This window comes from Benincasa hispida, chromosome 9, assembly GCF_027475165.1.
Source record: "Benincasa hispida cultivar pf3 chromosome 9, pf3_genome.v1.1, whole genome shotgun sequence".
Taxonomy (NCBI): domain Eukaryota; kingdom Viridiplantae; phylum Streptophyta; class Magnoliopsida; order Cucurbitales; family Cucurbitaceae; genus Benincasa; species Benincasa hispida.
This window is the reverse complement of record NC_143486.1, coordinates 23,463,503-23,483,614: the sequence shown is the minus strand read 5'-3', so window position 1 is coordinate 23,483,614 and position 20,112 is coordinate 23,463,503. Positions and strand designations below refer to the sequence as shown.

At 31.4% G+C, this 20,112-nt stretch overlaps 2 protein-coding genes across 2 annotated transcripts; one reads left to right on the top strand and one right to left on the bottom strand.

Moving 5' to 3' along the window:
* Positions 1-6,188: 6,188 nt before the first annotated feature.
* Positions 6,189-6,873, top strand: AGP26 (arabinogalactan protein 26). The gene has a single exon (XM_039020808.2). It carries the CDS (start codon positions 6,326-6,328, stop codon positions 6,737-6,739), a length of 414 nt encoding a protein of 137 aa, XP_038876736.1. The 5' UTR covers positions 6,189-6,325; the 3' UTR covers positions 6,740-6,873.
* Positions 6,874-9,134: 2,261 nt separating this feature from the next.
* LOC120069119 (sodium/hydrogen exchanger 3-like) lies at positions 9,135-15,676 on the bottom strand. The gene is made up of 15 exons (XM_039020806.2): positions 15,504-15,676; positions 14,897-15,097; positions 14,247-14,365; positions 13,978-14,075; positions 13,754-13,813; positions 13,229-13,275; positions 12,954-13,148; positions 12,278-12,324; positions 12,000-12,066; positions 11,765-11,889; positions 11,551-11,652; positions 10,910-11,048; positions 10,624-10,686; positions 9,779-9,859; positions 9,135-9,443 (listed from the first exon to the last, which is right to left on the bottom strand). Exons 2-15 carry the CDS (start codon positions 15,053-15,055, stop codon positions 9,144-9,146), a joined length of 1,602 nt encoding a protein of 533 aa, XP_038876734.1. The 5' UTR covers positions 15,056-15,097; positions 15,504-15,676; the 3' UTR covers positions 9,135-9,143.
* Positions 15,677-20,112: the final 4,436 nt, after the last annotated feature.

Genomic DNA, 20,112 nt, shown 5'->3' with positions numbered 1-20,112 from the left:
AGATTAGGAAAGAAAAATGTTACGTAGGAAATAGTTTTGTATGAAATAGGTGTTAAGACGTCATTTGAGACAACAGCAAGAACCACCACAAATTGCCTTAGAAAAAATATAGAGCCAACCAACAAATCTCCAACATGTCATATCAAAATAAAATCTAGATGTTTTAAGATTTAATCGTTGAACAGATCACAAATACTTCAATTTGAAATATGAAAAAGAACTTTCTACTTATAAGGTGGCTAAAATCTAAAAGATAAATTTCATATTCTAATGTGGCGGGGACAATTTGAGTAACAATTTGAACATGTTTTTTTAAGGAGAAATTGGGGTGGGTAAAAGAAAAAAAAATGGATAAATTAGAATCTATTTAACAAAATAGACCAAATTGAAAATTTTAAAATGAGTAGATCAAATTAAAATTAACCTCAAATCATTAAAATTAGACTCTAAACCATTATAGGAACTAAATTCAAAATTATGCTCCAAACTAAATGTATTAAATTCAATATTTAATAAACTAAAAATGTGTTTGACATACTTCTAGTTATTTTTAATTAAAAAAATGTTTGGTTTAAATATCATTCGGTTCACATATTTTCAACTTTGTTATATTTAGATCTTATCTTCAAAATATCTATTTTAGTCCTTCAACTTTTTGAAGAGAATAGAGAAGGGACAAGAGAGTGATTGAGTGGAAAGAAAAAATAAAAGGATAAGCACCCAAGTTTGAAATAATATAAACTTGACACCTCATTAAAAATTACTATATCAACCAATGATCAAATTAATAATATTATTTAAAAACAGTTTTCAAATTTCAAGGACAAATAAAATCTTAAAGACCAAATAAATACTATTTTTAAACCCAGAGGCAAAAGTCTATTTACAAAAGAAAAAACTATAAACAATTTAATATATATGTTACTATAAATTCAATAGGGTATGATTTAAAGAACAGTACACTACATACTAAAGAAACTGTGAAGAGACAAATGGAAAAAAAATTTAGTACTACAAATTCCTTCGATTTATTATCTAACATGTCATTAAATAATTTATTAATTTATTATTTATTTATTTAGTGGATTCCACATAATTTTTAAATGTCACTATTGTGGCAAGCTATGAATGAAGGTACTATCGTAGTATTAGAAATTTGTTAAGAAACAAATCTTATTTTCAAAAAAATTGAAAACAAAAAACCAAATCAATATTATCAAGGTTTAAAAGTTTCAATATAGTCTTTATATAATTTAATCAAATCTAACCATCATTTTAGGTTGTTGCCATATTGATAAAAATTTTATGTAATAAGGAGCTAAGGTTGGTTTTGTTGGTTTTATATTATGGTTTGAATGTGAAACCCTAATACTAAATCCAAGGTAAAAGGTTATTTGGAGAAGGAAAATCTTAAGTAATAAAGATATTGAGGCAAGGGTGAAAGCATTAGTACTAAATTATATCAAAAGGTGGCAAGTGGGCCAACACATATGGAGGGCTTAAGCACATTGAACGCAAGAGTGCATAGGAGGATGGAAGCAAGAAGACTTGGGCAATGGTTGTAGGCTTGTATGAAACTAATGCAAGGGCATGCGGACACGGGCAAGGCATTCGTTGGAGGCATGCGTCGAGCAAGCATGCCAAGCACACAGCCCATGCGTTAAGCCGAAGGACACAGCCTATGCGTCGAGCAGGTATGCCAAGCGCCCTTGCCTATGCGTCGAGCGGGCATGCCGGACGCCCATCCTATGCGTCGAGCACTGTCGAGCCTGTCGAGCAGCCATGCGTCTATGCCTTAAGCCAAACACACAGTCCATGCGTCGAACGGCCAGCCTACGTTGCGAGCGCATTATTGAACGGCCATCCGTCGAAGAGCCCTGCCGAGCAGTAATGAGTCAAGGCACGCCCATGCGGCCGAGCAAGCGAGTGATGATCAGTGCCTATGCCAAGCAAGCCGTGCGGACATACCTAGTGAACCATGTGTCGAGGATGAGCGGCCACCCTATGCATTGGTGATGACTGACTCATGCGATGGCTAAGTGGGATTTCGATGGAAGTGAGTTGGCTTGCTATACGTTGTGGACAAAAGAAAGGTTAATTGATGGGGAAAATAATTCCAAGGGGAGATGACAATATTTATGAAATGTGTTGATAAGCTTAACAAATTAGATAGATGAACATGTTAAGTATTTAAGTGATTGAGGTGACAAAAGGAGGTTCACACAAAGCTCTAAGCATGAGGTGGACAAAGGAGATTACATGCAAAAGAGGTCTTATCACCTTAAGCAGGAGGTTACATATAAAATGGGGATTTTGGCTGGAAAATTAAGGTGAGAACAACTCAAGGTTGTGCTGGAATAGGCTAAGTGTTGGCAGCTTCAAAAAGGGACAAATGGGAGTTGAGTTGTCACAAGGGGGTGAGTTTGGGATGGCTATAAATAAAAGGGTAGGCGAGAAGAATGCATTCATGCCATCACCAAAATCTCTGTGTTGAGAGCTTATTTAGAGTGTTACGCTTGAGTATTTAGGCTGCCAAATTAATTGGGGTCTGAAGGAGTTAAAGTTGCATTGGTGAAGCATTGGAGCCAGCCCGAACGCACAGCTAGCCAATGCATCCAGCACACAACGCGCACGCCTTGCGCCTTGCAGCACTGCATCCGTCCATCAACGCGCCTCGCACGAATGCATCACGCACGCCAGCCCAATGCAGCAGCCACCATGCGATGCATCACGCACGCCTAACGCAGCAGCCCACTGTGCGACACAGCACGCCCACCTGCACACAGTCAAATGGCCAGCTACCTGCCACAATCCAAATAACCTCTAAAGGGGCTAATTTTAGGATTTTGACTAAGTTTGGAGTGGGGTAAGCTAGTATTTTCATTACATAATGGTATTTTGACTATTTTTGCATTATTTATTGATATAACAAGTGTTAATTGAGGAATTTTCATTGATATGGAGGAACTCTCAAGAAGGTATTCTCAAAGTGGTTTTAGTAGGAATCTTGCTTACGGTGAGTGGTTATTTAGTTTTATGCATTGATATGTGAATAAATGCATAGGTAAGTACAAGATGCATGCTTATGATGTTATGTTACTTGTCATGATATTGCCTGTGTAATTTCTATGGAAATTAAGATTATTCCCGAAACACATAAGTTAGCATGCTTAAAAATAGTACTTGGCAGAAAAAATATAGTCGGTCTCGGTCAGCGGGAAATAATAGTCGGTGACAACCGGCGGAAAATATAGTCAAGATACCTAAGCATGACTAGCGGGAAAGAATTGTCGATGTGCACATTGGCGGGGGAAAGCAAGTTATAGGAAAGTTTCCATAAAAAGTTGTTATGATTGATGTGAACATGCCAAGTATAGCATGAGACTGGAAGATAATGATTGAATAAAACTGCATATGATCATGCATAGATTATACTGAAATTGTGATTATGTGAACTGGGCTTATTAGCTCACGCTTTTCCAAATATTTTCTTCTATTTCCCCCTCCCTTCCCCCCCAAATTACAAAGCGAAGCGTTTAGGAAGGAGTCTACAACCACCAAAACATCAAGACTTGATAATTTCTCAGGGCACGGCTCGGATCATGTAATAGAAAAGTATATGAAATTGAGCTATATGTATGAAACTTAGATAGATTACTGTAAACATGTTAAGGTTTTTAATAGATAAAGGGGAAAATGTTAAATTAAAATGTTGTCTTGGAATGCTACTAATATGTCATCATGCCCTCTCCCCAATCTTGAGGTTTAAGGCTTGGGAATGAGTGTGACATTGAAGTTGAGTAAAAATATAAAAGAAAATTGGTAGATTTTTCAGCAGGATATTTAAAAGACAATTTAGAAAGAAAATAAGCCTAAACTATATAAAAAGTATAAATAAAAAATTTAAAGTTACATGAACATGCACCAAATTCTCATTATTTATATCTATCTCCATAATGTGTGATTACTGTCCAAATTGTATTCAATTATAAAAATCTCATAGTGGTATTCACACAAAGCACATAAACACCAAATGCAAAAATTAAAAATTAAAAATTAAAAAAAAAAAAAAAAAAAAAAAAGCAAGGAGGAAAAAAAACCTACTTTATCTTCCTTCGTAGTATTTTAGGTTTTGGTTTAATTCGATTTTATAATTTTAAAATGCGACTGTTTTCGAATATAGAAAAATAGCCAATTTATTTATAAATATATTAAAATGTCATTATCTATCGATGATAGATACTACTGATAAATTTTGATAGACAAACATCTATCAGTGTCAGTAATAGACAATGATAGGTGTCTATTAATTCTATCACTGTCTATCATTGATAAAGAATGACATTTTATTATATTTGAAAATATTTTTCAGAAATTTATCATTTAACATAATTATTTTTAAACTATTCAATTTTGTTGATATACTTAAAACATTTTGTTATACTTTAAAAAAGTTGACCATTTGCGTTAATTAATTTTTATTTTAAGCTCTTTTTCTTCTAAACTTTATGTTTAAGAATAAGAATCAGACCTGTCACTTTTCTAGAAGTTTAAGGACAATAATGGACTATTTAAAAGTATATCTAAGAACCGAATTAAATCAAAATTTAAAGTTTAGTCATCAAATTGAACCCTTTAAAAGTAGAAGAATTTATATAAAAATAATTAAAGAAAAAGTAAAGTAGCAAAGCATAACCATTTTGTATGCTTGAGAAAGAAAGAGAGCTAACCCAACACATATTATATTAAAAATAAATAAATAAAAAGTTTCACAATCTTCTCTTTATCAAATAAGATCAAAATAAAATGTTGTATTATTCTTAACTTTTTATACACTCTGTTGAGTTAGACAGGTTGGAAATTTAAAATCATACATTTCTATATATATTTTTTAAAAAAATTAAGACTAATTAAGGGGTTGTTGTTTTGTTTCATTTCTTTTTTCTTCTTTCTCTCTTATTATACAACTATGATCAAAAAAGATAAATTTATTTCCATTTAAAACACTACCTTAATCTCTATACTTGAAAATTTATTGTATTTTAGTTTATATTTTTTTTTTTTTCAACGAATCTTTAAAATAGTATCAAAATTAATTGGAGGCTAATCTTCATAAGTTAAAAGAATTATAGATACGATCCTTACATTTTTAATATTTAATATAGTTAAATTATAAAATTGATCCATGTGGAGTCCAATCACTCATAAGTCTAGAGTAAAAAACTACCAGATAAAGTAATAGAATAAACTCTCTAATGTGTGTTAATCCTCGTTTTTTATGTAATACCTAGCAATCACGAGTCTTAAATATCTTTCTTGGCTCTCAAGAGTGCTCTCAAAAATAGTTTTTCCCCTTAAAATATCTTTTAGAATTAGGCTGAAAAAGATGTATAAATATATATGGAAAACCTAATACGTCTAATATTATTAAATTACAAACTTGATCCATATGGGCTAAGCATAGTATATGGTTCTTAAATTTTAATTTCATCCCTCAGGTTTAAACTTAGTTTCAAATTTTTCAATGTATTTTAAAAGTTTCAATTAAGTTGTATAGTCAAATCACACAAATCATTTGTATCTACAATCTTTTTTTATAAGAGATCTAAATAACGTTTTTTTTTTTTTTTTTTTACCAAATGCATTATAATCAATGTTTAAGGTTCGAAATTTAGTAGAAGATAAAAGGAAATATATTTTTTTTGAACCCTTTTTAAACCATAGAATCAAATTCATAATTCAATTTACTGAACATTTATGAATTCTAAATATGAATATAACTCGATTGATTTAAATATAAACAAGAGACCAGAAGTTCGAATTTCCCGATAAAAAGTCTCCCACAATTTCATGTCAACTAGACGAAGGAATAATATTAGCCAATTTGCATTCAATTATAAAAATCTCATAGTGGCACTCATACACACACATCACAACACATAAAACACCAAATGCAAAAAGATAAAAACAAAAATTAAAAAATTAAAAAATTAAAAAAAATGTACCTTTGCAAAACATTTCCATGTGCTTTGGAATGGCAAGAGAGAAGAGACCCAACACACAATATCAAGCCTTGTTTGTTAGCTTCACTTGCCAAGCTGTATTATCACATGACAGTCCAATAATAGTATGCCACGTGTCATTCTGTCTACACCTTAGCTACACATACATCACAGACACCCTCCCTTTTCAGCTTTAATTATCATAACCCCTTTTTTTCCCTTTGGGTTTTTCCTTCTCTTCATTTATTCATTCTTCTTCTTCTTCCTCTCAAATTCTCACTTTTTTTTATAATTTTTATTTTTTTCCTCTCTCATCATTGAAAATGGCTTCCATTTTCTCTCTCTACATCCCCATTTTCATGGCCTACACAGCTTCTATTTTGCCTTTCTCTTTAGCTTCTTATCCCAATTACTCCCCTACCCTCATTTCTTCTATCTCCGCCGCGCCGGAGTTTTCACCGTTTCCGTCGCCCTCGCCCTCGCCGGCGTCTGACATTTCTCCGCTCTTTCCGACACCCGGCGGCGCTACACTTCCTCCGTCCTCTTTGCCTACCATCCCCTCCAGTCCCAGCCCTCCGAACCCAGATTTTATGGACGCCGCGCCGGCTCCGGAGATGTCTCTTCCGCCGTCTCAGTCCTTGCCATTCTCCGCCGCTGTCTCTCTCAACTTCGATGGGTGGTGTTGGCCGGTTTTGGTGGCTCTTACGACGGCTCTCGCGGTGGAGCTCTGCCGGTGACTGGTGAGTCGCCGTTGCTCGGCTTTTAGTGGACGTTGGAGTGTAGTTGTGTTTGATGGCACTAGTAATTCTCTTCTTTTACTTTTATGTCTTTTTGTTACAATATATAAATTTAATTTTGTATTTGAGTTCAATTTTTGTTTTTTCAATTCCATATTTGGGGGGGTTTTTTAATTGAATTATTATTTTTAATGTTGAGTGAAAAAGAAAAAATAATATGTTAGAGTAGAAATGATTGGCCAAGTTGAAAAATGAGAAAAAATTGGGAAAAAAATTGAATATTCTATACTTTTTTCTTAAAGTTATATGATTGGTTTCATGTCAATGATAGATATATCACATGAAGTTGTATGACCTTTAAAATATATTAAATCACGAGTATTTGTATTAGCTTTCTTTATTTTCTTTTATCTTCTTTTTGGTGTTCAATAATTTCAACGGTGAAGATTGAACTATCAACATTTAAAAGCGTCTATATTTATTTAGGGGTGTTCATATCCAAAATTAGTGTTATAATAGTCTATAGGTTATAATCATCTGTATTTATGTTGTGGACTATTTTAATCTGAATAAAAAATAATAAACGTTATAACAAAGAATGAGAGGATAGGTAGGAAATACTAAGGATTATAACAAGAAGCGATTTCAAATAGTATTAGTGTAGTTAATTATGTGTTATAAATAGTTGTAAATACAATTATATTTCGTGCCTCAAAGATGAAGTGGGCTATAATAGCCCACTCCAGTTGGGGGTTGAAATAGTTCTTTAAACATTATAAATGAGATATTGTTTTGGTTAGGGAAAAAAACTTAATTTGTTAACAATTTTATTATTAAAATTTCTACTATCAAGACCAATCTTATCTTTTCATGGAATGTAAATGTGTAAGAAAGTACATAGCACAATACTATATATGTATGTATATTTGGTATATCATAAGCACAATGAGGTATATATATGAAGTCTACCTAAAATTAAAAGCACCTTAGGAAAAAAAAAAAAAAAAAGTTGTCCTTTTGGCTTTCTTTGCTTTTTCCTCATTTTTCAACAACTCAAAAGCTTGTCCTCTCCTCCTACCTCAAAAATAAAAATTACATTACAAGGTTTAAATATCTTATTTTAATATTTAAATTTGGTTCTGTAAATTTATAAATGTTCTATTTTACATTTTTAATTATAATTTTTTTATGAAATGTGAGGGTATTGGTGTCAAATCTATTTACAAATCGATTTTGTTTGATAAGTATTTGATTTTTAGTTTTAGTTTTTAAAAATAATTATTTTTTTTACAATTTGTTTACAATCAATGATCTTCCTCTTTCAAAAAATGGCATCTAAACTTTAGCTAAATTCCCAAAAAAAAATATTTTTTTCCAAAATTTGATACGATATTTTAGAACATTGTTAGAAAATAGGGAAAAGAAATTATAACTGGAAGTGATATTAATATACTTAATTTAAGAAAAAGAAAACAAAAATTAAATACGAACTTAATTAAAAAATAATAAGATACTAGAAAGAAAAAAAAAACTGAAAACTAATCAAGAGAAATAGAATGGTACGGAATGATTCTTCTATTGGAATTTGTGCCTCTTTGACATTTCTTATTTAAATAACTATTTTCTTTTAGAATTTCACTTCTCAAATAATCATTACTTAAAACATTAAAACAAAGTACGCTTTTGTAGTTGACCTTTGAACTTTACACATGCATTGCATGCATGATTAGACACCAAAACAAACTCTTAATCAAGTTTCACAAACACCAACATTTTGTCCAATAATTATGTTTACTAGTTTATGAACAAATAATTTGAGTCAATATTATAATTTTTTTCTAAAAACAAGTTGAAATTTCCGAAAGAAAGATCACAGATCAATCAAAATTATTTGAACTATGATCATCTAACCAATATTAAACAATGAAATAAATCTACAAACATCAAAAAAATGTTTTATCTTCATCATAACCAATAACAAAAAAAAACCCATTAAATTTCCGTCAGCATACCAACATTTTTAAAAATTTGATATCAAAATAAGAGATGAGTCAGTATTTTCATTATCTTGTATGAAAAATTCATAAAATATAAAAAATAAACAATATCACTAATATAAATATATTATAAAAATATATATATATATACTAAACTTGTTTAAATATCGTAAAATATCTATATACTAATTTAAATATTTTTTATTCTTTTCTTTTTTAAAAAAAATTTGAGATTCGACATATTGAGATATTGACATTTCAAACCTTAATTCAATTTCATGCCAAATTCAGGTCCATGCTTGACCAATTTTTTTACTCAATAAGTTGGTCAAGTAGGTATGTGCATTTTGCATAGTCTATTAAGTGCACGTGTACGACTATATGTGTGACATGTCAGATATATAAAATCAGGGAGAAGATGAGGGAGTGAGATGTTCCAATGATGATTCACTCCCTCCAAAAACAGGACGCATGAAGCAATCATCAAACTTGTACCAATAATAATGGAAACATTTAGTTGGAGATCTCATAAACGACATGAAACTTTCTGGATGAAATTGGTTTAGTTCGGTGGTGCTTGATTCAATATCATTCTCATCAACCAGTGGATCATTTAATTCTCGAAGTAAAGGATAATATAAATGTGCTGAGTGATTATTTCGAGGAATCATTCGTCTTACTAAGGACTTTGTCAATAATCCAAACACCTAAACAAAACAGTAAAACATATCAGAAAGATAATTTATCATTATTCACATTCAAATTCAACACTACGTCATATAATCGTTTGATATCAGTGTTCATTTGGATTTTGGATTTTTAGTTTTTGCAAATCTCTTATTGTCTTCTCCCCATTTCTTTACAATAACAAAGTTTTAAAAATGTACTTTCTTTTTAGTTTAGAAAACTTGTTTTTGGATTTTGAAAACATGGTTAGAAAGTAGATCAATAGAAATAAATAAATAAATTCATAGGAGAAAACAGTGTTTAATTAATTCTTTATAAAAATTAAATGGAAAAGGGATAGCGTTGTTTCTCTTACCACGTTTGTGAAGAGAACAATTGAAATGGTACTAGTTATCATTATCGAATCCCCTTGGTCCTTTTCGTCTGACCTTGCAAACTGCATATAGAACAATATATACAAATTAGCTTAATCGCATGCATTCCAAAAGCAAACAAAATTCTTTCAAATAAGGGGTCAAACAAAGAGTAAAATAAGGCAACGACGAGGCAAAAGATTTATAAAAATTATGGCATGGCAGGAGTATATATTATATATGCGATTTCTTGAGAACTTCCCGTTGAAAAGATGCATGGTTTTTCCTCTCATCATTGTCCATTGACTTAAAAATGGAACTTCATATTTATCTAATATGATAACAAAGCCTATAAAATCAAAACATGTATTCGATTGAAAATTGAGATTCAACACAAGAATAGGAAACTTAAACAACATATTTAGTTTTGAAATCAACAGCATCAATTCTCACATACTCCTAAATTTGGAGTTTGAAAATTCCCAAAAGAGATTTCCTGTGCAAAGCGAATAAGGAAAGGGAACAAGTATCACATATATCTTAAATCCAATGTTTTATAAGAAAAAAAATCAAGATTTTCAAGTTTCCTCCTAATCATAACTAGAGTTCTTAGAATAGGAATACTGCATTTATAAGAAATTGAATGTGGAATTTTTTCCGTCCTTATACAAAAGTTGAATGTGGAGTTCCAACTTCGAATCAATAAAAAAAGAGACAACAAAAAGTAGTCATAATACTTTACATACATACATACATACATGTGCGTGTGTCTGCATATTATATATAAAAGCAAAAGATATGACGGGAAAAAACTGCAACGAGTCAAAAATTATTGTTGCTATTGTACCTGATGATAAGCAAGTGCCACTGATACAGCACCTCTCATGAGTCCAGCCCACCAAATTGTAAACTGCAGAATTTTACCAATTAGTCTCACTCCAACCAAGCATGTTTGATTTTAAAATTTAATTTAATATTTTTACATGCAATCTTCAAATCATCAAAAATAGTTTTGAATAATTAAAAAAATGTTTCAAAGTAATTTGAAAAATGACAGTGATTTTAACCATTTCAGAATCACTCTAAAAAATACCCTTCCCTAAATACTTGCAGTAACATGAAAGTTAAGTTACCTGTTGTTTAAACCCAATATGGTCTTTTTTATGCTTTCTGGTCAAGTTGGAAATGAAAGAGAGTGGGAATACAAAAGCTGCTCTTCCAACAAGAACAAGACCTAGCAGTATAAGGCTTGCTCCAACTGATTTCCCTGGGCTGTCAAAGGTGATGGAAATGTAAAGAACAAGATGCACCAAAACACACACACGCACAAAAAAAGAAAAAAAGAAAGACACTTTGAAGTGTTCATTTTCTGACATATTTCTCCCGATATAGTTTTAAAATTCTAACCCTACTAATAATTATGTATGTCTACAATCAAAATTTTATTATTGAAATCTTAATTAAAATTTTAAAATGGAGAAAGCAGTTTTGAAAGCATATAATTTTTAACCTTAAAAAATAAAACATAAAACCTTCTCAAATGAAGCCTTTGGAATATAAAAACATATGTTAAAATATATCATATGTGATATGCACACATAAAGTTTCAAGTTACGGAAAAAAAACACATGTAAATATTTATAAAAAAGCAAGAGGCATATGATTGACTACTTTAACTCTAAAATATATGTAAGCAGTTTGAAAAAGGTTATGGAAATATAAGTAATAACACACAGCTAATAAGAATACGTGGACTCAACTTTTAGACTTTTACCTTTCTCTAACAACATTCCACTTCTCAATATCCAATGCATCCATACCAACATAAAGGAAGATGAAAATCTCTGCAACGAAAGATAATGTTGCAAAAGCATGGCTGCAAATAGCAATCAATTGATCACATCAGTTGCATGAATTCTTCAAGATAAGCTCTCAATTACATGAATTAATAATTGAAAATGTGGTTTCAAGCAAAAGAATTTACGTACCGTGGTATTAGTCTGGAACTGCCAATCCCATTATCGGAACTGTCATTCACATTATTCCAAGATGTGTAGTGAGACATGACAATCCCACAAAAGAACACACTAAGAATACCACTAAGAAGCAACAACTGCAATAATAAACAATGAATATGTCATCCCTAAAGAATTGTAATAAAAATTCAAACTGCAAGTAAAGATGTTCATCATTTTTGACTCGACAGCACATAAGAAGACTTACTTCAGCCATCATATACGAAAGGTAGGCCATCAAAATCATTGGAACAACTTCATAATCTGTAGGGTGCCTGAAATGTGTTATATAACATCTCTATTAATAAACCAAACACAACTTGCAAGTAAATGTAATTAACTGCACGGATGTATACCATGACTGAATGTAACCCTCCATACAATCTCCTCAATGAGCCCTTGAGATTGTTACAGAACAAGGAAAAGATAATATACATCCCTATATTTATTCATTTAAACGATTGAAAAAAAGTACATTATTCATACCTGCCTAAGGATAGCTTCTTTATGATAAATGCACATAGCAGCCCAACCTCCAAAAAAGAAAATTATAAAGTATAAAGAGAACAAATCAATGTAACCAAAGAGAAAAAAAACGCATAAAAAGAACAATTAAAGAAACATATTATTAGACCATGAATTTAAAGTTTCCATTTTAACTTACATTTATGTGATTTAACTAATTATAAGAGTTCAATTGTGAAAAAAAAAAAAAAAAAAAAAAAAAAAAAAAAAAAAAAAAATAAGAGTTCAATTGTTTTATGAACTTTCACTGCAGGAGCAGAGCAAAACATATCTAAGAGAGCAAGAAAATTATATATTGTAACTTTTTTATATTTAATATTTCGAGTTAAAAAAATTTAGGCAAGCTAACTAGAGAAAAACTATGATATCTTTAATATTTTAAGTATGTTTTTTGAATTTACAACAAACTATGGAGGAATTGCCCTCATCCTTCCTTCTTGGCTCCACCCCAATCTAAAGGAACAAAACCATTACCACTAGGAGTACTAGGTAGCTTAATTTTGTCAAAAGTTTATTTGAAGGGATGCTATATTGATGTGGAATTTCTAATCAACTAATCGTTTAATACCCAAGTTAAGAAGAATATGGGACATCTAGAAAATAGTTAACGAAATGATTTTAGACGAGAGAGACTCACTGCAATTCCCAGTAATGTGCTTCCCGAGAACAACCCAAAGAAACTTCCGGCTAACTGAATGGCACTTGTTGAAGTGATGTGTGAGAGGTCAAATTTCTTGATTGCATTGAAGAGTACCACTGAGGTAGCATCATTGACCACACCTTCGCCAAAGACCAGACTATAAAGTAAAGGTGTCTCATCCTGTTTAAGAACCTGTAACATCAGAACCAAAAGAAGTTAGTGCATCTATTATATGCACAGCTATTCCATTGAAAACATTTAAATGTACGTACTTGCAAGGTGCAAACACTATCTGTTGCTGTTAAGATTGCCCCAAGTGCTGCAAGTAAAAAATAATGAATTAGTAATAATAAATAATAAGACTAAGGAATGTGAAATTATGTATGGAAGAACAGAGAAAGAAGGTCGATCAAAAAAAGATATTAAAGTTGCTTCTCGAATTTAATATCTCCAGTTTCCATAAATATTATATCATGACATTATACCTACTGCCACATGCTGTATTTGATAAATGCCTACCAAATATATTTGATCAATAGGATTATAAAATTTATACTAAGATCTTTGGGCATGGGTGTGAATTGAAGACAGAAGGACCTATCCCCTGTTTCAATTCTCACCATTTAAATAAAAGTGGTGGTGAGAGGGGTCAAATTACTCAACAACTTGCAAGAATAAATGCTATAAGCACAAACATGTGTACTGAAACAAGTGGAAACTTATTCTATCTCTAGATATTATCAGAGGCACGAAAACAAGCATTGGCCAAATTAAAAATGTATAGGGTTGAAATGTACCAAAATAATCTTGTGTGTCCACTAAGCCAACATCCAATTTCTTGAGTAAGTTGAGGGAACCTGTGTCATAAGTTTTCAAGTTACATTCTTGATAATTCAAAAGCTATTAACTTAAGTAGTCATGGTGATATGATGAAGTTTGCATATAAGTCATGGTGATTTTTCCCCCATTTGGATATGGGATATATGTATGAAATTGTATTGTTCAAGGATGCAGAATGTACCTAGTGATATGATGAAGAATGATATCACACTTCCAAAAGCACCAAACAATATGATTACCAGAAAGTTGCGGAAAAACTGTTTCTTCTTCACCTGAAACCTATAGTAGGTGTAAAAGTTAATTTAACGTACAGCCAATTGCCTCATATGATCATGGTACTAAATTAAGAAAAGGAAAACAAAGAATACAAGATTATCACGCCTGATTCCAAAAAATTTACCAAACAAAAGTTCAATAGAATGAAAGTTCTGTAAGATTATGACAACTTACCCAGCATTAAATATTATGGGTGGAAGAAGGTAAATGAAGAAAAGCTGTTCGTTGAATTCTAAGATGTGAGAACTTTTTCCTCTAGTCGTTAGGAGAACGATAATTCCAGTGAAAATTCCCTACAGAAACACAGGACCAACGTCAGATAAGGCTAAATGAACGTTCTAGTCCCCATTGTTCAGATGTTTTTAATTTAGTCCCTATTTTCAAAGAAGTTTCAATTTAATCCCTTATCTTTTAAAATGTGACTTATAATAAGCTTACGTAGCATGATCCTTGGTGAGTTGACAGAAATTTAGAGTAAAAGTTGAACTATCTTAAAGAGTAAAGTTTCTAGAAGTTGGCAAAAACTTTGACTGTGGTCCTCCTAGGTAGCTAAATTCCTCCTCCAAATTTCTCTCCGTTCATTGAGTATGATGTCATATATGCTTACCATAGGCCAATGTTCAACAATAACTTTTTAAACAAAAAGGACTTAATCGGAAAAAAATACCTAAGCATTAGGAGTTAAAGCAGTCATATAATACAATGACGTAACGAATTCATGTTAAACACATAATTTGACAAACTTATATATGCTATCATCTGGTAGAATCATAGCACATCATAATTTTGTACTTCAATACAATGAGCTTTAAACGCAAACTTACAATGGCTAGGGAAGTAATAGAGTCATTCAGCCAACGTTTCTTCTCAAAAAGACGAACAGTTAGATAACAGACAAAGAGTAGCACCGCAAAAAACGTGAAGTGCGCGGCTTCCGGGTCTGCTTTCACCCCCAATTGCCACAGAAAAGCGAATGAATCCATTAACCCAAGAGCTCAGTCTTGTAAATTCCAAAAAGAAGATCACTGCAAAAATATTCAAATCCTTCGTATAAAGTTTTAGAAAATTTTCATATACTTAAATCTAACTTCCAGACTTCACCAACATCACAAAGAATTATATCGATAACTAAATTCGTAGCAGCCTAGTGTAATCCTAGAATTCAAAAAAATTAAACATCACCACTCCACTAATGAAATTATTCAGCATGCAGGTATAATCTGACTACAAAAGCCACAAAAAGCAAAGAATGATAATATATTCCACTCCAAAGATAAGTAAATGAACATAATGTCAAATGCTGAAGCTAAAAATTAAAGAAAAAGAACCACAAACCTAGAATCGTCTTCCTCAGAAACCTATAAGAAATCAAGAGTAACTAGGATTACATATACATGTATATATAGAGAATCGAAGGATGTGAATTGAAACCTTGCAGTAGAAGGAATCCAAATGTTGACGGAGTTCTTGGCGGAAGAATCCTGATGAAATATGAAATCCATGGCGTATTGTAGCGAAGATTTCCTCTCCGGCGACGGAATACAATCATCTCTCTTTGCAATTCCATTACAAAGACGGAGTTCTTCTTTGGCGCCAATTTTATTATTTTTATTTTTATTTTGGGATATTTGTAATTCTAACCTATTTTCCTCCAAATATTACAAAAATAACCGCCAAACTAATAATTGCAAATATAACTCTATATTTAGTGATTAAGGGTGAGTTTAGTATACCTTTTAGCATAATCATTCTTCATTGTAATGCCTTAGGATTTAATTAGGTAATTAATAAAATAAAATTTAATATGTTTAATAATAAATTTGTTTGATTGCACTCCATTCAAAAATGATTTTACGCTAAATTACTATTTTAGTTACTTTGGAGGTGGTTGGGCTCGGACATAGAATTAGTTTACATAAAAATCCCTAATTATTTTGTATAAGGTAGATTGGTACATATTTGAAGGATTAACATTTGTGTAATATTCGATCTAATTTATTCCATTTATGAAAACCTCAATTTGCACCTTAAATGCATACTATTCGAGTCCAATTAAAATAGTTTGTACATCCTAAACACATATTATTCAATTTCACATACTGTTATAACCTCACGTATTATTTATTATAATCAACTTTGTATCCCAAATAATTCCTTTGAATTTCATTCTTTATAATTCATTTACATTTAGATGTCTAAATTTATTGTATATGCTTTCATTAAATATAAAAATTAGTAAGTATTTGCTAGTTTAAAGTTATTTTGTTTATCAAAATTAGTTCCGTAATAATAATAACAATAGCTATGCAGGATAAGATAAATATATAATATTTTTCAAAATTTATAGAAAGAGAATAATGTAGATTAAAATTTTGTTGAAAACATGAATCATAAACTAATAATATGGACTAATTTTAAGATCAATATAAATATTAAATTTAAATATTTAAATTATGAAGACGAAAATGTTTAGCTGTAATAAATATGTTTCTTTTATGTTTTGAATGTTTTTAGTCAAAGTCAATCACTAAAGATTTTTTTTTTTTTTTTTTGACATTTTTCTCTCGTGTTTCTTGAAAACTAGTTTTTAAATTAATTTCTAAATGCTTTTATTCGTGGTAGATATTATTTTTGGAAAACTACTCGTTTCAAATTCAAAAAGAATCCTTTAAACTTGTCTTTATCGACGTTGTTTATTTTAAAGAGATGAGAAATCGAACCTCTAACTTTTCTTACATATCAATTATCACTAAGCTATGCTTATTTTTTCTATTTACATATATTTAAAAGTCTAAAAAGTTAACACTTTTCAAGTTTATGGACTCATTAGTACCAATCGTTCATGAACCTATTAAAGATTTTTTTTTTTTAATAATTGAAGACTTATTATACCAAAACAAAACTTATAAGACATAACTCTCGAAGTGGGTTATGTATTAAATTTGTAATTTAACCTTAATTAATATACAAACTAATGAAACTATAATAGTTTTTTTTTTTTCACATTATGTAGGATGGAGGATTGACCCTTTGATCTCAAAGTTGATAGTTCATACTTGATGTTAATTGAACTACGTTCATTTCTACAAATTATAATAGTTGTTAGTCAACTTATAATTTAATCAATGATATATTAAGATTGAAGTCAACAAATATTGAGATTTATCTGTGATTATTACTTTTTTCCTTCTTGGCATACATTTTACAAATTTTACAATTTTGATATCTCTAATAATTGCACACTGTCAATCCAAGTATAACTCAATTGGCATACTAGTAGTACTAGTGTACTTAGTAACCATAATTGACTGTGTACAATCTCAATTTGTGATTGGTCTAAAATTTCTCATTCAATAATGACCATCAAATTAATTATGATACATTGTAGTCGAAAAATTTTCGTAAAGCATACAAACATGAATTACATTACTAGCTATCAAACAAATAAATATATCATGTATTATATAGTTGTCCTTGTGGTGTGACAGTATTTAGACTATAATACTGAAATATAACATTTACGTACATCACATTTAAATATTATCGTAATATAGATCAATAAAACTTTTACATACATAGTAGAAAAAAACATGCATGAGTAAATAAGAACAATTGCCAAATGAAGCATTGTTGACCTAGTACATATTTGCATATGCAGCATGAATGTGAAAACATTGATTAACTGAATTGATTTGTGTGTAATGTGACTTTTCTCTTCTTTTTTTATTTATTATTATTGATAGAAAAATGAAAATAATAGAATTGTAATGACGAAAATCGATGAAAAACTCTCCTAAATAAGATGAAAATTAAAGAAAAATTTTGTAAAAGAACCTATGGTTTGATATTACTTTTTAATAACTAAAATAAGTTCGCTCAATAGTAATTGGTATGATCTTCTATTCTAGAAGTTGGAAATTCGATCCTCCATCTTCACAATTATTATACTAAAAAAATGTTAGAAATTTAAAGATTTTTTTCCATTAAGCAAACTATAACGTTAATAAGAACTTCCTCCAAAATTGCTCCATGATGTGGATGTATCGCTTGAACCAACCCCTATGAATTGGATTCAGTAAAGAAGTTGGATAATCCCCTATCATGAGACCATAAAGGAGACTCATCGGCACTGCAGAAAATACATCGTCAAAGTCACATGAACATACCTTGAAGCCTCCATCACCAATCACCCCCTCTAATATCTAAACATAGCCCAACCAATTAAACCACATCGGAAAAATTTCCTATACTACAATAGTATGGGTACTACTTCCACTTATTGTGTGCTACATCAACTTTCTCATACGATTCAAAGAAGGGTATGATCAACTCGTTGATTGTTGGGAACTCTCATTCCTCTGTATTTGAAATATGCCTTTCTAAGAGCATTACGATATGCAGCTCATGAAGTTTATATTGGTTTTATTCTTATTGTGCGCCCTGTGAGAGCGTTTGGATCTGCGAAGGTAATCGCTCGGATGTTCTCCTAATCCAACCTGGGAATGGGCTGGAGGGAATCGCAACATCGAGAATGTTTGCATCTTGTTACAAGGCTCATTTTGAGTTGTGTGTCATAAGGGGATCTATCTGATCAAGGGTCGAGGCACAAGGGTCTTGGTACTATACAAGAGTGAAGAACCTTGAGGGTGACTACAATGAGTAGAAATCTTACTCACTGACCTAAACGATGAGCAAACACTCGAATGTGAAAGCAAAGGGTCACCCAAGAAATAGACGAGCTCCAAGGAAGGAGGCAAGAACCATACTTTTCAGAGAAGTGTCGGTCCGAATTTTATCTAAACTATGAGAACAAGTAACTCATGCCTATATATAGGCTCATTCTCCAAATGGCATGGGGTCAATCCTTTAGGTTGTTTAAATAAATTGGGTGACAAATCAGGCATAGCAGTACTTCGAGATATAAACCAGGGGAACAAATGTCGAGCATACGAGAATGTCGTCCGTTTTCATTTCAAGGAAGTCCCCGATAAAGGAAAGAAAGGGTTGTAAGTAATGGCGCGTTCTGCTTCTTATTTAGAAAGGGGCACTGAAATTGTTTCTATTGGGTTGTGCGTGGCAGTTGGTATAGATGAATAAAGACGGGCCGCTTCACCGAGACCTATTCTCTTAATAGACGATAAAGTGGAATAGGAAAGGAGTCAAGTTGACTAATGAGTGCCTTTTGGGACAAATGATCAAAGGTTGACTACCATAGTAAAGTCCACCCCTCCCACTAACATAGAAAGAGATTTCCATAATATAAGAGTCTATGTGAATCTCTTCCCAACTAGGTTGAGTCGAGCTACCACTTGGGATGAGAATGGCTCAGCCTACATGATAGATGGGACCCACTGATATTAATGTAAGGTCTACAAATATATTTGGATGCAAATTTATAGTGTGAAGAAGGTGAGTATATGATGCTCACCGTACTAGAAAAATTCCGAGCCCTCTCCTCAACCCCACTTCTCGCAGAAGCATGCCTCAAAGGGGTATCTCCAACAATCAAACCTTACAACTAAACTCAACAAATATAATTTAAAAGTTACTCCGCCTTCAACTGTTACATTGGAATCTAAGGCGTCCGCAGCGCCCAAACAGAAAATGGTAAAATCTCTTGGATTGGCATACTGTGACACGGCGAAGCTTACACCATAATTTCTAAAAATATATGTACAGGTCTGATCCGCAAGGTTTGAATTTGACTTGAAAGTTAAGAGACAAACTTGTAATTTGACCTAATATTTAACTTTTATTATTGAAAATTAAAAGTGCAATTTTTTTATTTTTTTATTTTTTTATTTTTTTTTTGAAAATTGAGGGTTTTATTTGGGTTAAACAAACCCATAAAAAGAGATTTAACATGCCACTTCTTTAAAAATTAATAACATATATAACTCGATGTCCTGTTTCTGTTACAGTAAACTTATAAATCTCGATACATACTAATTTTTTACACATCTTCCAAAGGCATGTTTGAATGCCCTTGAAAGTGTTTAAAAAAAAGTATTTTTAAGTTTGAAGAAGGGGAGGGAAAAAA

Coding starts and splice junctions, on each gene's coding strand:
- AGP26 (XM_039020808.2), top strand. CDS start 6,326: ATGGCTTCCATTTTCTCTCTCTACATCCCCATTTTCATGGCCTACACA.
- LOC120069119 (XM_039020806.2), bottom strand. CDS start 15,055: ATGGATTCATTCGCTTTTCTGTGGCAATTGGGGGTGAAAGCAGACCCG. Junction 13,276..13,753: donor GGACACACAAGATTATTTTG/GTACATTTCAAC, acceptor TTTTACTTGCAG/CACTTGGGGCAATCTTAACA. Junction 13,149..13,228: donor ATAGTGTTTGCACCTTGCAA/GTACGTACATTT, acceptor CTGATGTTACAG/GTTCTTAAACAGGATGAGAC.